At 37.1% G+C, this 16,983-nt stretch overlaps 1 protein-coding gene across 1 annotated transcript in view; it reads left to right on the forward strand.

The window, feature by feature from the left end:
- The window catches only part of LOC121386071 (twitchin-like), a 132,546-nt gene that overhangs the window by 99,026 nt on the left and 16,537 nt on the right, over window positions 1–16,983 (forward strand). Inside the window, exon 5 of the mRNA XM_041516870.1 lies at window positions 4,595–4,897. Coding sequence (XP_041372804.1) covers window positions 4,595–4,897 — 303 coding nt within the window. The remainder of the gene's footprint in view (window positions 1–4,594; window positions 4,898–16,983) is intronic.

Raw genomic sequence — 16,983 nt, forward strand, 5'->3', positions numbered from 1 at the left:
TCTTCGAAAAAGCTCTTCTTTTAACATTAGTTTGGACTTTCGGCTTGTCGTTGGTCTTTTATTTAATGCTACCCGATTGGGAGGAAGAAGGAGAAAATTGTTAGGGGTACTTCCCCATCTTTGAACTTAATCACCGACGAGATTCCGGCGAGCCCCAAAGCGTAGCCCGAGACGTCCGCCCGGAGACAAAAACAAAGCCCGAATGTTAATGCTGAGGTGTACATTGTTCATATTTGGCAAAAAGATACACCTCAACACGATGCATTTGAACCGAAGGCTTGGAACAGACAAGTTCTTTAACAAAAGTTTTGGTGTCATTCCCATGCATGGACCGACCATATTAGATAATTGTCGTAATCCCCAGGTGTGAAGTTGTCACTGCAAATCGTATCCCATCTTGACGGTCCTTTCTAATACGGTCGGGCTGCTGGTGCTCACTTGCACCTGCCAGTGCAGGCAGTCCCTCCTCCTCCCCCCCCCCCCCCCCCCCCCCCCCCCCACACACACACTTTTTCTGTCCTGGAGGCCGGCTCTTGTGCCCAAGACAGGCGTGTGCTACAACAGCTTGCTCTGAATGTGGTTTGCTGCTCCAAACAAATTTGTTGGGTTTTTTAATGTATTTTCTTTGTGGAGCCCAACCAAATCTGCCTAAGAATTTGCTCACAGTACTCTTAGATCCCCACCCTTGTACGATTTCCAGCACACACACCTGACAATAGAATCAAAGTTACACACTTTAACAGTCAGTAGCACATGTAGGCTGCACTTTTAGTGACAGACACAGGTGTCTGAGCTAGACTGCCTTTCTGAGTCTCTTTGAACTTTCAGACACTTAACACTTAATTATTATCTATGAATAGGTGTTCCTCAAGTTCTTTGTCATGTATCCGTGTTTGGTTACAATGCAAGTTGTCACTATTTTTAAAAAGCGACACTGGAATTTCGACTTACGTTCAGTGTGCACAGCTATGGGGGGGGGGGGGGGGGGGGGGGGGGGGGGGGGGGGGGGGGGGTGTTGGGGGGGGTTCCCCCCGCATCATGTAAAGATGATGTTTAAACTTTCTGTTTAAAATAAGAATTTTAGAGAAGGATTGACATTAATCAGTTTAGAGAACTTCATTTTTCACACAGGTAAAGAACTCATGACATGTAAATTAATGGTATTCATTTGTGTTGTCCAACTTAACAAGAAATGTAACCAAAACATTGATTTTCCCATGTATTTGACATTTTGCTTACATGTCACTCCACCAACATGATGTCTGTAGGGTCCCTGTAGGCTGGCAATTTTCCAACATGAGTTTGGAGCCTATAGCGGGCAGTTTTAACACAAGGCCGTATAAACCAGTCTATGGAGAACATTTTTTAGCTCCGTCCATCCTTTTTACACCCCACACAAAACAATTTGAAACCTTTTTCTTTTTTCTTTTTTCAAGACAACAATTTACCTTATTATTATTAGAACACACTACCTTGACACGCCAACAATCAAATACATTTATAGATTATTTCAGAACACGTTTTCAAAATGGTGTGTCAGCTTACGCTAGCTGGATGATAATTTGCAATGAACATACCGTCAGTTGTGTGAAAACAAATCAAATTATAAATATGAATTATTCAGAAGTAGACAAAAAGCATTTTGACCATTATGAAACAGAAAATCAACTTCCACTGATGGGATTTAAACCATAGACCCCTCGGTACGAGAGTCCACCACTCTACCCACTGAGGTTATATGGAAAATTCCCACTCGCTATGTATACATTTCCCTCATTTCAACTTATGTTCATGCTTATATCCAATTAAGGTTCAAGCCACTGTTCCCTAGGCACTCACCTCAACTATCGGGTCTGCCTGTCCAAGCCTGGGGGGTTTTTTTTGTTGCTAGTTCTTAAGTGGTTAGTGAGAAAGAAAGGGTGTATTGGAGTTCTTTATTATAGTTTTCTCTCGCTCTGGGTGGGAGCCAGTAACAGGCTGCGAACCCAGTACCTACCAGCTTTATGTCCAATGGCTTAACCACGACACCACCGAGGGTTGTCCACTAGCTACTGCCAGTAGGAGCACTTTATATATATATATATTATTATTATTATTATTAGATATAGATATAGATATAGATATAGATACATACATACACACATATGCAGTCAAACTTAGATCACTCCACCTTCGATCTTTCAAATACTTCAATCTCTCGATCTGAAGTGACGGTCCCGACCGAGTTGCTATACAAACTAGTAATAACGACCTTCGAAAACTCAAACTTCGAAAACTCGATCTCTCGACCTAATTCTTTGGTCCCGCAATAAAGATTTAATAGAGTATGCACCTGTAAAACTCAACGCGTGTGGATTGATCAAATTTCATTACCGATAATATTTTAAAGACGAATGTATTGTCAATCATGTCAATCAAGAGAAGCTTCTTCTGTCTTGGGTGGTCTTAAAGCTGGCGAAATGGTCACAGGATTAGCATAGGTGTCTGAAATAAAATTGGACTAATGAACTAGTCTTGCAGGTATGTGTGCCGCTGATTACAAATCCAAGCCTACTTACAATCGTTGAACTAAAATTTGGAAAGGCATTTAAATATTTTGTATCATAATTTAAATAAAGAAAAGTTTCCTATTAAACTGGATTATATTACTAGTAAGCTACTACAGGTAGTAATATGACACAGGGAATTGCGGTGTGCAGCCTGCAGTGCCTACTAGTAATATTTTAAGCAACTACATATATTATGATGCATTTCTGAAAAGCGCTTTTGTATTCTGCAGTTTATGATCATCAAATTTAAACTTTGGTTCATCAATTTAGGTGTCTTGACTTCGACAATATCCTTGATGGGCCGAGTAGCCATATCAATGCAAGGCTCACCCTGGATCAAAAATACCTGTAGCTAAAAAAATAGTCAAATGGGATTTTTATTAGCCATAATGAAAATGCTTCAGCCAAAATTGTTTTGTGCAGTACCGTATAGAATATTTATATATTAATATGAAAATGCATCTTTTTCAGCTAATTATGTACAAACTGGAATACATCTGAATAACAAAACTGTATTCCCTGATCAAAATCAAAGACAACAATGGGGGTAGGGGCAGTTAATATAATACTTTGATTTTTTAGTGTGTGTGCGGGGGGGTGGGGGGGGGGGGGGAGAGATATGCAGAGTTGAAAGCCAGGGCCCCCTGCAAACACCACCCCAACTTCTGAGGCCTATGACATTAATAAAAATTTGAGAGCCAATACTCTTCTATTTTCTTTTTTTAAATAGACCTCATTATTTCTTTAAAATAGCAATCTTTATGTTGCTTTGAACTGCTTCTTGTGGATTTCAGCTTGTAAAATTTGTAGTCTAAGAATGCCGACTTTGCGTTATTACAACTATTCCAATTTACTTCAAAAGTTTTTGAGATGTCACCTCATAGTTTACAAATTTATATATTTTATCTAACAAATGTCATGATTATTGTAAACTAATTGTATTCAGTTTACGTTTAACCACAATGTTCATTTCCCGCGATAGCGATATGCATGAGTGCGAAATTAACAAAGACAACGGAAATAACCGAACGAAACAGTAATTAAGTATTCATTGATGCAAACAACTATTGGGTTGGGTGTTGTTTTGTTTTTTTACAAATTTACATCAAGATTTACTTGCATGTAATCGTATTCATTAATGTCCGCAACAATATCTCTTGACATGTACAAGTCTCAGCGTGACCTATATGCACACTGAGAGCAGTCGGCGGACGTTTTTGTTTTGCGTACTAGTCTTTCGGCCCTGAAGTAGCATGTGTATTGAAACTGATACCTTTGTTGGTCGTTTTTATTACTTTGGTTCAAAGACTTTACTAAGTTAAAATAACAAGCTACAGATCTTTCAGACTTTGCTTTCATACACGTTGATACACGTTGCTGTTAAAATTAATATTAATAACCATGATTATTAAAATAAGCAAACATTATTATGCTGTATTCTGGATGACACCGTCTCTCATTACCGGTCACGAGATCGCTATTAATTACGCTAATTGAATATTTGGTATTATTATATTTCGGGTGTCGGATAGATTATGTAACTGTTTGTTCACATCAGAAGATAGAAAATGTCTTAGCCAAAATTAGCGTATGGTGTTACATTTTTTACAGATGTAATTAAACGTAGGGTGCTGAATAAGCGTAGACACCAACATTTTTTCACAAATTTGATAAACGTAGGTGTACGTTTATTTGGCACTCAAGAGTATATACCAACACTACTACAAATACATAAGAGTATGGAAGATAATTCTCCTATATTATGCATTCAGCAATTATTGATTGGGAAAACAGTTAGTTTCCAATACCAATGAATAATTAAGTCTGAGATGTTCCAAATAGGGACTCACATTATTAGAACTACACATAGATTTTAATCATTAGAAGAGTATTTATGACTTTACTAAGATTTCTTTGTGGGACGTTTGTGTAAAACTCACCATGAATCACTAAATCCAGATTTAGCTATAATTCTTTAGTATAAAGGAGTCTTGAACTGTGCCCATGGTGGATTGTAATTAGTTTAATCAATCAATATATTTCAGGTTCACCAAGACTAGACCATCGAGTTCCATTCCAGAAACAGTTTGCAGCGGCAGTAGGTGGCGATGTAACTCTGAAGATATCAGTGATTGCCAATCCAACACCCACATTCACCTGGTACAAACTGACTGATGGAAACAAAAACAGACTCGGGTCTGGCGATTCATCTACAACTGACGTATCTTCTGTTGGGAAACTCACATTAACAAATGTTCAGCAAGGAAATATTGGGACCTATCAGGTTGTTGTGTCAAATGGAGCTAAAAACACAGATCTTGTGAAGAACCTGACACTTGATGTAGCAGGTATGAGTAGATGCATATGTAGATCTGTAGCTGTAGATCAATGCCAGATTAGTGGCTAGGAGAGTTAGTAAAATAGGATATTACATGTTATTAATAAACATTATGGAAGAAATGTAAATAGGCATTGTACTATTTAAAACAAAAATACTGTCCCGATTATTAATATGGTGAGTGTAGTGAGTGTAAAACACTTTACCGGAAAACACTGCCTGTGTCTGTTTTTACCACAGGTACATCAATATACCTATTTCCCATTGCAAATGCACATATGCAAATTCCTTAGCAGCAACTGACACAGAGTGTTGGATCTCAATGCAGTTTGATTGAACAAAAGACGTTACTCTTCATGCACTCCAACGCTATATAACCAGTGTTCTTTCTGCTCCATTTCCCTGTGCCTGCTACCGACCACGGTCGGGCTGCTGGTGCTCACTTGCACCTGCCAGTGCAGGCAGTCCCTCTCTCCCCCCCCCCCCCCCCCCCCCCCCCCCCCCCCACTTTTTCTGTCCTGGAGGCCGGCTCTTGTGCCCAAGACAGGCGTGCGCTACAACAGCTTGCTCTGAATGTGCACGTAAAGCCCTATGACATGACATGACATGACATGCTCCATTTAAGCGGGGCGGCCCGCCCCGCTATTCCATTTTGCCACCCTCCTTTCACGTTCTCCGCCCTCCTTTATTTTTATGCACCCCTCTTTATTTTCCAGCACTTATCTCTGCTAATTCCAAATGCACACTTTTTTTCACACAAAAAAACAACGATCAGTTTGCACACTGGACATCAAAGGAAACAAGCCGCGTTGTATACGAAAAAGCAATTGACGAAACATTTACGACAGTTACCGTAACGTAATTTAACAGTATTTTTAGCAGCATCTATTTTGTCCCATATCTGTATCCATTTGTATGTTTAATAGACACAATAAAAGTTCTATTTTATTTGAGCAATGAAAACATTTTTATTTTTTACAGATTCGGCAATGTCTGATTGAAAAAACCTTACTTATTTGGCGCCAAATTTGTCACGTGATCAGAACGGTCATTCTGTCTTTTGTTTCCACTAACTATCGTCTGATATTTTGTCTTCAGTTGCAGATATAATTGGTTGTAACTGATGATTTGTTACCTTCTGTCATTTCTGTCATTCTGTTTATTCAGCATTTCATTTTGGGGGGATATGAATGCTTATAAAAACAACAGAAGTGGTAGTGTTTATCATTAAAATCATTTATCTTGAGTGCCAAATAATATATACACCGCCTTTACAAAAACTAAACTTTTTATCAGCTAGCGATAATATTTTATCACAGCAATACATTCATTCGATGAAGATGGAAATAACAAAAAATGTATCCGACATTAGGGGATCACTTTACAAACATCTTTATTGTTTTGCGTATATCTTGAAATCTTTATTAAAAATAATAATATTAAAACTTTGATTGGTTCAGCAAAACCGGAACTGCCCGTGAATGTCAGACTGATATCATCTTCGGTTCAATGAAAAGATGAGTGCTTGTATTTCGTATTTATAAACCTTTTTGTACTTTTTTGTAGGCAAAATAAGGAGTATGTCTTTTCACAAAGTCTACTAACACACAACAATATGGTAACCAAACTCTTCCCCCTCCCCCACCTTTTTTTTTTTTTGCTTTTCGTTTATTGGGTTGTTTTGGGTTTTTTGAAGGGTGTATAGTGCCGAGCAGCCGCCCTCTTAATTTTCACCCAGCGAGAACACTGATATAACCATAAATAAAATGTGTTGAGTGTGTTGTTAAATAAAACATTTCCTTCCTGCCTTGTTCATGCACATGAAGCCATTCACACATAAGTTTGCAGATAATTATTTTTATTCATACACTAATGAATTGAAAAGGAAATAAACAAACAATCCTTATAATTAAATTAAATAGTCCGATAGCCAGATGGGTCGGTCGGTACCATCTTGGGGAACGAATGCTCATAGTGATTTTTGTCTTGGCATACATCTCTATGATAGCATTGCAGGACTGACGGCTTTCTGTATGTACATGTGTATCTACCCATTTTGTGACCCTACTCTCATTTCCACAATGGTTATATTTTTACAGAATTGCTAAAGGGTGACTATATTAAAAGCATTGTAAAATATTTGTCATAGCATTTAGGAATATAAAACTTTGAGGATTGGTAGTTAATGGATTGAAGAATTCAGATATGTTACCAATATTTAAATCCTTTGACAATTAGTGTCTCATATAAAAAAAATTCTGTGATTTTGCAAAATACAATTCACAGTTTTATTTTTTGGTAGAAATTTAGCATAAAGTTTAGGCTCAACACCTCAAATATTCTCTTTAAATTACTTATAACAGAAGCTCATTTGGACATCCAGTTATTATCTACATTCTATAAATAAAGTTTTGTTTCATGATTTGCTGTTTCATTAGACATTTTATAGCCCTATTACTATTTTCTCAACAGCAATATTTTAATGGAACTGTTAACAGTGACTAAATAAAACAAATTATAAAATATTTATTAGGATGGTCAAGGCAGAAATAAGGGAAAAGCAAGTTAGTGGAATATAAATCTCAGACAAAGAAGCAATTGTGTCATCCCTAGAGGGTTAGGGTCTCACGTAACACTTTTTATATGCCCGTCTATGATGGGTCATATTGTGGTATGGCGTTGTCCATCCGTACGTCCGTCTATGGGATGGCGGTGTGTCGGTGTGTGTCGCACTATTACACAGGTTTTGACCTACTTTTCACAGTCTATGATGGGTACATAAATCCTTGTCTGGACCATATCTTGTGCATACAGGACCATCAAACCTCACATGTAGGAACAACTTGGGATGGCGGTGTGTCGCGTACTATTACTAGGTCACTGTGACCTACTTTTCACAGTCTACTGCACATAACAGTAAATCCTTGTCTGGACCATATCTTGCATACAGATGCATACAGGACCATCAAACCTCACATGTAGGAACAACTTGGGATGGCGGTGTGTCATGCACTATTACTAGGTCACTGTGACCTACGTTTCATGGTCCACTGCACATAACAGTAAATCCTTCTCCAGATCATATCTTGTATACAGATGCATACTATGATTTTCCATATAACTCCTGATTAGTGTATCATGTACCTCACCGGTACTCTTGTTTTTACATTAGGTAATGTAATTTCCACTATTTCACAACAGTAATTTCACTTAAAGTTTAGGTTGAAACCCAGAAATGATCTGTTTCAGGGATATTATTGCACACAAATCTACATTAGGCTGCTAAATACTATTTAGGTCCTATATTTAAAGTGAATTTAATGTTATATGTTTGTGAAATGCCATTATAATGACTAAAACCGATTAAAAGGTTGTTATTGATTTAAAACCTATATTCAGGGCACAATATTTCACGAGAACCGTTGTTCTGTTCACGCATCGGTTATTACGCAACTTTAAAATCATGTGAACTGCCAATTGGTTATGTGGTGAACAATTAATTTCTAAAATTAAAAGTACCCTATCAGAAATCAAATTAAAAATCAGTTTATTTTTAAAAATATATTTGAGCATAGAACCGTAGTTCAAGTGGTTTACTATTAGGTACATGTAGATCTAACTCATCGGTTACTGGAACTATATTCACTTAACCGAACAATCGGTTACCTAAGTAAAACTCACATGAACACTCTTCGAAGGGTTCAGACTAAAGCCACAGCTAAAAGCTGATGGGAATGGTAGGTGTGTGGCACAGATAGCCACAAGAGACAAGCACCTGTCGTGGTTGGAGAGACGAGGACTGGGATGTGGAGGTGGACAGCGAAAGAAGTTGAAAGATAGGAGGCAGGGTATAATGCACCATACATTTTGGGTCGGTGAATGGTCCCATTCCCCTAACATAAATTCCCAATCCAATACCAAACTTTGATCACTTGGAACTCATAATCCCCTTCATATCCCACTCGGTGAGCAGTTCTTTTGTCTTGTAATTTGGTGTCGATTCCACAATGCTTAGCGATGGCATCAAACCTTTGTTATGCATGACTGGGTACTGTGTGTCGATGTGCTATTGGCAGAATACAGTTCTGCTTGGGAGGAGGGTACGCTAAGTGTTTCGTTTCAATTTTTTTTATATTATTATTTTTTATTTTTTTTAATAAAGTTTATTGACCCCAAAAAAACAAATATAGTAGTGCCATGGTTGGGGCCATGGTATTGCTATTTTACAATCATATAATATGTTAAACATTGTACATATATATATATATATATATATATATATATGCACAGACACGCACACACGCACACACACACACACACACACACATATATATATACACACACATATATATACATACATATATACATACACACACACACACACACACACACACACACACACACATATATATATATATGTGTCATGGGATATGTGTGTGTATATATATGTGTGTGTGTGTGTCAAAATGTACAAACATGTGATCAACGTCTCCGGGAACTAAACATGTATCTTAAAACGCGAGGTTATCCAAAACAGCTAATATCAGATAGTATCGAAAAGGCGGTAGTATTAGATAGAAAATATCTTTTAAAACCAAAAAAAATCGTTTCAGCAAAAAGGCCGCTGGCATTTGTATCCATGGACCCATAACCCGCAGAACCCCGATATATATAAAAAGATCTTGTCAGAATTGCACATTTTAAAACAAAATGAAAAAATGTCATCCATACTAGACTCTATTTCAATTATAAATAGTAAGAGACAAAGCAAAAACTTGAAACAGATACTGACAAAAGCACGATTTGAATCTACAACAGTAGAACATAAATGTAGTGTCAAAAAGTGTAACCGAAGTAACTGTGGTACATGCCAACATATTTTAGAAGGCACACATATATTTCAACCACAAAGGTTTATTTTGGGTACACAGGGATATGGATTGTTCGGTTAACAATGTTATTTATGTAATTACATGCCAAGGTTGCAAAGAACAATACATTGGTCATACCACTCAGCTGAGAGCCAGAGTATGCGTACACAAACAGCAAATAAAACAACCTGAAACAAGATGCATACCCTTGAGTTCACATTTAAATACATGTGCGGCACAAAATTTACCATTTTCCCATTTTATCAAATAGATACCAATGATGAAATGAAAAGAAAGACAACGGAAATGTATTTTATTAGAAAGTTTTGTCCACTTCTTAATGCTCTTCGTTAGATAAAAGCAACAATGACGTAATTAAATCAATCCCCTTCTACTACAGTAACGTCATAATATGTATGACGTCATATTTAGCAGTTATTTAGTTCCTTTCTGAAGATAAGTAAAGACTGAAACATGTAAAAGGATAATTATTTCTTTAAATTGTTTTTTAAAATACATATATACTGTACACTTGTTTTCTTTTATAATTTTTATTTATATATATATATATATTATATATATATATATATATATATATATATACATCTTTTACAAATTTAGTTAATTGTATATTTAAAACTAACATTGAAAAAGCTTTGTTTCGGTTTTCCGATCGATTACGATTCATGTGACAAACAAATCTGAGGAGTTGCCAGATCAGGAAGAAATGAGAAAGAATTCAAAGGAGAGAAAGGAAAGGGGGCAGTGGGATTAAAAAAAAAAAAACCGACTTCTGGTTACCTAACATTTTGAAATATTGTCCCCTGTATTTAGAAAAATAATACACTTATTAACGTTAGTGATGTGCAGTTAACCGTGAAATCAGTTTAGTTTTGATTTTATAAATTAAAAAAACGAAACCGAAACCATGCACGTATAAAAAAAAAAACGTACTTCCGGTTTTCTAAATTTCCTCTTTTTTCCCGCATTGAAAACTTTAAGTTAATCAAAAATTGAAAGGAATGGATAAAAGCAAAGATGATGCAAGTCCTGTGTGGAAATATTTTGTAAAAACGGAACCAAAGTCAAAAACGGCTAAATGCAAGTTATGCATGAAAGATATCACAGCTGAGCATGGTAATACCAGCAACTTACGACGACACATCGAAAAAATACACAAGACTGAATTCCAGGAGTTAAAAAAATGCATCGAATCGAAGACTGCGATCAAGCAACAGTTTACGGTAAGTGAAAAACAAAATCAAAATGCAAATGTACGAAAGACAGGGACCCAACTTATTTATTCACTCATCCCTGTCGATGCTTTCATTATTTCAACCATGCAGGCGCCAGGCTCCGAGACTCAAAGGTGCCATAATTTATGCACGATTAGTAAATACCACGTGATCGGACTCGGGAGTTTGCAACTCCATGCAGCTATATTTAGAACTGTCCCGTGGAGTTCGGTAGTACACTAAACATCATCAGCTTAATATTATCTCTGCTATCTGTAATGTTGGTGATATACTTGAGATATCATAATTATGTTAGCACTTAGTGTAATACTGAACAAGTTATTTTATTGTACATGTAGGCCAAATGGGGGTTTGTTTTCAGTTGTGTTATTTGCTAGCTTTCTTTTTGGCAGTAACATAAGCTGGTTTTGGAGTAGCCCAAGCACTCTGTGAAGGCTAATAACCATCCAAATGTCCATCTACCTCTCTTACAATCAGAGTACTAGGACTAGCTTTGGAGATGAGTTTGTCAAATACAGTACGCGAACCAACCATAATTGCATCTAGACGGCGACTCCGACCAAGCTAGACGGCGTCTAGACTAGTCGATTTTTTTTTTGAAAATTTCCTATTAGACAGGTGATCGGCAGTTACTGCAAACGTGCACGAGCTACTTGATTTGAGCCTCTGACCTCTTTTTTTTATATTGGTTATTGTCAGTTGCCAATTGCCGCTTTCCTACTTACAAATTAAAAAAAAAAAAAAATAATAATAATAATAATAAATAAAAAATTATTCTTTCAAAAATCCCGACTGACGTGTTTACAAGGCATTCACACTACACTGAAAATAATAATTAAATAATAAATTTTTATTGACCAATAACCCTTGTAACTCGTTCAAAGGGAAATTATTACAATAAACAAACAATGAAAAGGAGTGTATGGGGGAAGATTTACTTAGAAAAGAATTGAAATGAAAGAAAAAGGGGGGAAAGAAAGCATAAGATTGCTTTTGCATACGTGATATTTGGCACAGCAGTTGAAAGTCCATTTCATTTGTGAGGGGAGGTCGAATCTGTTTTTACATTTACAATGTTAAAAAAAAGTAAAATAAATAATGAAAAAACCCTGAAAAAAAAGAGTGTTTTTAAAAGGATGGGAGGGGATACTGCTGGTTAGACAGAAAATTAATAAATAAAATAAGTATTAAAAATAATAAGTTTGCTTTTGCCTACGTCATGGGCAGCTATGGATGTTGTTTTATTTGTCGGAAGGGAGCAGGCACATAGGAACAATATCTTGGGGAGGGTGCACAACTTCTATAGTGGGGGATCACAGCATCCATAGTGGGGGGATGGGACACAAGCCATATTTTTACCTTTATTCATTTTTGTCCTCGAGTGCGGTCACCCTCAATTCCCACGGGCCTGGGAGGTCAAATCTGTTTGCTGGGTTATTAGTTTTTAAATGTTATGCTTTTTTCTTCTTTTTTGCCAATAAAATATGACATTACATATATGCTATTTGATCCAAGCTGAGTCTATAGTATGTTTTATGATACTTTTTCAGGAGCTGCCACATGTTTTGGGGAATGTAGTATATTGTATTTACTTTATTTTTTGTGTGTCTTCGTTAACTTTGTCAACTATAATAATAAAATGTCCCTAAAAATATATGTTCCATTGTGTGTGCATCGCCAAATTTACCAACGATCACTGATCGCTGGTCCTTTCGTCTGCGAGCTGCTTTATTAAATAAATGTGTGTTGGCATCATTTCCAAAAGGAACATGGGTACAGGTTTTATCTGGAGCTGTTGTTGTTGCAGGTGTATTCTCTCTAGCACCCATTTACCATTTCCTGCATTAACTATACCAATATTACCTGTATACGTTTACCGCCGATTTGATCAACGATCACGACGATAGCGGGTTGCATGCCATTTGCGAGTTTTGTTAAATAATTGTGTTGAAGTGATTTCCAAAAGGAACTTCGGGACAGGGGCTGTTTGTATTACAGGTGTGTGTATATTTTTGTTTTCTAGGACTGTTGTCGATATCTCTCTACTGTTGTTGGTGTATGGGTTTTTGAGGGGGTTTTCTTCATTTTTTTTCAATGTTAATACATACAATTTGATTTTGGAAAAAAACTTTTCTTTTCTCTTTTTTCATTTTGTTTTTATTTATTTTTTATGTCAAATATATTTACATACTAATTTTATCAATTCAATTTGACTTGGGGAAACATCACATAATGAAATCTGCCTTTTTTCACCAGTAGCCATACACGCACCATTGTGCGTTTGTACCGCCGACCTTACAAACGATCGCCAGTTGTTTCGTCTGCGATATGCTTTGTTAAATAAATGTGTTTACGTGATTTGCAAAAGGAACTTACGTACAGGTTTTACCTGGAGCTGTTGTTTTTGCATGTGTATTCTCCACTAGCTGTACCAATATCATTATACATGTATATTGTTAACCGCTGATTTGACCAATGATCGCAAGTCGTTTCATCTGCGAGCTGCTTTGTTAATGTGTAAGTATATTATTTTCATGTCAGTTTGATCCATACAATTTGATTTTGGGAAACTTCTTAAGCTTTATTTCATCCATGCTAAATCTGTTACTGGTTTATAATTTTTTTTTTTTTTTTCTTTTTTCAGGCGTTACAGTAAATAATACAAAAACTAAATAATAAAGAACAAGAAGAAGAATCTGGTATATTTTGAGTAAAATACCATGTCATTCCCATTTTTATTCAACGTTATATTATTATCAATGGAATAAATGTTAATAATACGGGCGTAGGAACAAATATATAAAACCATTGCTACTTCCCTTCCTCCCCCTCCCCCCTGTGCTTCCTAGGCCAGTGGTAAAAAGTACCTACATAACAGCCCCATTCTCTCACTTTTCCCTGTCACTCTGTTCAGAAGGCCGGAAATGTGACATTTTAAACCCAAAATTCAATATTTTCTCGGGAAGCAGGTTCAGGCCTTGAAATACATGTATTTTCATCTCACAGATGACTGAACCGAACCCCTCCCCCCCCCCCCCCCCCCCCCCACCCCCAACATACACACCTTTCAAATACACTCTGCAGCCATTGTTATAGGATATATATCCCTCAACCACTCACCAACCCACCCCAAAACAGATCAAAATAAAATCTCTCCACTTCAATTTTATTATTTATGCCATGATAGCACAAACCACTGCCTTAGTAGCTGGATCAAGAAATAGTCCCACTGGCAGGGATCGACCAGGATCCTAGACCGACAGGCTAGAACTGGCCGCGTTGGATGGAGTTTGTCGGAGAGTCTGCTACATTCGGCAGGTGCAGGTACAGGTGACCAAATGTTAATCATATGACGATTAAGTGCCTGTGACTGGTATTTTGTATGGAACGATGTTGCAAGGCATTGTCTTGATTCGATGTTTGGCTGATTTTTTCTTTCTCTCGTAACAACCAGTGCACCACATCTGGTCAAAGGCTGTGGTATGTGCTTTCCTGTATGAGGGAAAGTGCATAAAAAGATCCCTTGCTGCATTAGAAAAAAATGTAGTGGGGTTTCTCTGATGACTACGTGTTAGAATTACGAAATGTTCGACATCCAATAGCTGATGATTAATGTGCTCTAGTGGTGTAAACAAAACACTTCAACTTTAACTTTTAACAATATTAAAATACTAATAAATGTTCACAAAGGGTCAATTATTTAAGAACAATACAGTAAAAATGAGTAATACAAACATATGTTATGTACATGTGTAGTAACATGAAAATAACTGCGATTTAGCTTAGTTGTTCTCAATTTCATGTCGGCTTTATTTTTGACATACAAGCCCAAATCAAAACCAAAACAATGTCTATTTCTAAAGCAGCTTGTGCATCTTGTATCGAGAACAGTTCTAACATATTGTCTGGGTCACCATAGTGGATTAAGTACTAGCCAGTGCTGCTGTTTGTCGATTAAGTCTTCACAATATTAACGAATAAATTAATTGTGGTAAATAATACTAACTTAATTTTTTGGGTGATTTTGAAAAGTCACTATAATAATTTGAATACACAAAATCATGGGCTCTGTTGATTTCAGTGTTTGATCTCGCCAAGCAGCATGCTCTAATCATGTGTGTGTGTGTGTGTGTAGAGAGAGAGAGAGAGAGAGAGAGAGAGAGAGAGAGAGAGAGAGAGAGAGAGAGATATAATCAGATGACGTCACACTGTTGCAGCATGCCACCTTCAATGTATGTGATGATCAGTTGAATCGACCTTTGCCAAGCATGCAAATCTGGACAGTTGTTCAAACGTTTATCACAGTGTAACCAGTATTTTAGAGAAATTATGAAAACCAAATATTATTATTATGTGCGATGTCGATTGGGGTGGGTGGGGGAACAGTTGCTTGTCCAACTAAAAAAAACCCATCTTATTATACCACATTTTACAGGCTTTATCTTCCGCCCCACCAAACCCATCCCCTTCACCACCATCCCCCAAAAATTATTTAATAAAAAACAAACCAACAAACTACAAATAAACAACCATCACAGACACAAAACATATCTGTATTGATATATAGTCTTAGAGTGGAAACCCGCTACATTTTCCCATTAATATCAAGGGATCTTTTCAGTAGCGGATCCAGGGAGGTGTCCTGGGGTCCAGACCCCCCCCCCCCTTTTTGAAAATTGACCATAACCTTTAAGGGGAAACATGATTATATTAACTGTTCTGTGTAAAAGGAGAGATCAGTCATCACATTTGACTCCCCCCCCCCCCCCCCCCCCCCCCCTTTCAGAAATCCTGCATCCACGCCTGCTTTTATATGCATCATCCCAGACAACTAGGATAGCACATACAACATCCTTTGATATACCAGTCGTGGTACACTGGCTGGAGCCCACCAACTCAGATTGATCCCAGTCCGACCGCGCAACAAGCGAGGTCTTTACCACTGGGCTACATCCCACACCTTCAGGTGTCACGAATGTATGGATCATCAAAGGGGAGAAACAGTCATCAACTGATGGTTATTGTGTGTATTCTGTTCCAAGGTTCGTGTAATTCACTACAATACCGTTCAGCTGGTATAATTTATTCCAAAACAAAATAATATCACATCTGACAGTGGTTCCAGTGTATTGCTGCAAGTTGTATTTTCTGTATTTTCCATGGTCCCCATCGAAAGGGTCATATGGTTTTAGTGCACAAAAACAGTTATCACACTGTTATGGGCGCAGTGTCGGCCTCGGTCCAGGAAAGGAAAAGGGTTGGGATGGGTGGGAGAGGCAACAATTTTGGTGCTATTGAATTTTGTATATCCCGTAGGATTAAGTCAAAAGGAAAATTGAGCAATTTCTTGAAGGAATTTTGGCACATTTGTGAATGGTTCACCAAGCAAATGGTGAAACATTGTTAACATTATGAGCTTGGTGAAGTTCTACATTTATAGGGTTATTCCAAAAATGACCATACTGGGGGTGAAGGCATGGCAACTGTAGTACTCGTTCCGATGATAAGAATAGATGTACGCTTCTACCAGGGTCAGAAAAAGGGGCAGGGGAAAGGGGGGGGGGGGGGCAGTATCAGTTGTGTATTTTTTTTTCAGGGTGAGGATAGAAATAGAACCTGTAACTCATTTGGATAAACAAGTGCCCTCCTCCGATTACATGCCACATACATGTAGATGATGGGGTCTAGGGACTATGCCTATACTGTGTTTGGGTTTTTTTGGGGTTTTTTAATTCAAGATGTCTGTGGGTGCATTCTGGGATATTTAATTTCATTATTCGTGGGGTTAAATAAATTCTTTAAACATTAAATGCTTTTGTTGTTAATATATCTTGATAATTTTATTTTATTTTACAAATACATAAAATATATCAGATACTACTATAACGGTCTTTCTTCTTTGTCTTCTTATTATTTGGTTTTGAACTTACTGTATTAAACACCTGAAAAAGACAAAGAAATCCAAAGAC

Source organism: Gigantopelta aegis, chromosome 12 (genome assembly GCF_016097555.1).
Source record: "Gigantopelta aegis isolate Gae_Host chromosome 12, Gae_host_genome, whole genome shotgun sequence".
In the NCBI taxonomy this organism is placed as follows: Eukaryota; Metazoa; Mollusca; class Gastropoda; order Neomphalida; family Peltospiridae; genus Gigantopelta; species Gigantopelta aegis.